This window comes from Chiloscyllium plagiosum, chromosome 16, assembly GCF_004010195.1.
Source record: "Chiloscyllium plagiosum isolate BGI_BamShark_2017 chromosome 16, ASM401019v2, whole genome shotgun sequence".
Classification (NCBI taxonomy): Eukaryota; Metazoa; Chordata; class Chondrichthyes; order Orectolobiformes; family Hemiscylliidae; genus Chiloscyllium; species Chiloscyllium plagiosum.
Window position 1 is genome coordinate 14,781,993 of NC_057725.1, and position 737 is coordinate 14,782,729.

Below are 737 nucleotides of genomic sequence, written 5' to 3' on the forward strand. Positions count from 1 at the left end.
CTCTCCCCGACTCGCCCCCCTCGCCCCGTCCGATCGCACCCCCCTCACCGCCAAACCGACCGACCTCGACCTCACCTCCCTCAGCCTGACCCTCCCTCAGCCTGACCCTCCCCAGCGCACTCACCTGCCCAGCGGCCGTACTCTAGCAGCCTGATCCTGCTTCCAAACACGAAGGCCTTCGCCCCATTCAGCAGCCTAAAGGCGGTCTTCAGTGACAGCCAGGTCACGGTGGCCACGCCGAGCCAGTAAAAGACCTGAACAGCCGGCAGCGATCCGAGAGGCACCATCATCTCCAAGTGCAGCTCCTGGCATCGGCCGGAAATACACGCCCAGCTTCCGGCAGGCGCCCATTGGCTTACTTACCTCCGATATCCTATTGGTTGGGAGGTACGTCGATCGGTCCGAGGGGCCCGTTATGAGCGTCAGCTCCACCTCCGCCGATGCATTGTGGGATTTGTCGTTTTCACCCACAACTACCACCGTGGACACGCTGCTCCTTAGAACTACAGGTCCCACAATCCAAGGGTAACAGCAAATTCACGCCGCTACAACAGTCTTCTCGTGAGATCTCACGAGCCTAGAAACACGGAAGTGGTAGCTTTAATCACAACATGTGCTACATTTATTAAAAATATTTAAAAGATACACAAAATATTCAGGCCAAAATTGTGGGGTAATGATAGAAATTATTTCTTGCAAACAATTCTCTTTTCACAATAAATGTCATTTTGTCCAAC

General features: G+C 54.1%; 1 protein-coding gene across 1 annotated transcript in view; it reads right to left on the minus strand.

The window, feature by feature from the left end:
* hsd17b12a (hydroxysteroid (17-beta) dehydrogenase 12a) overlaps positions 1 to 334 on the minus strand; it is a 174,865-nt gene extending 174,531 nt beyond the window's left edge. Inside the window, exon 1 of the mRNA XM_043705480.1 lies at positions 125 to 334. Coding sequence (XP_043561415.1) covers positions 125 to 290 — 166 coding nt within the window. The 5' untranslated portion in view covers positions 291 to 334. The remainder of the gene's footprint in view (positions 1 to 124) is intronic.
* Positions 335 to 737: the final 403 nt, after the last annotated feature.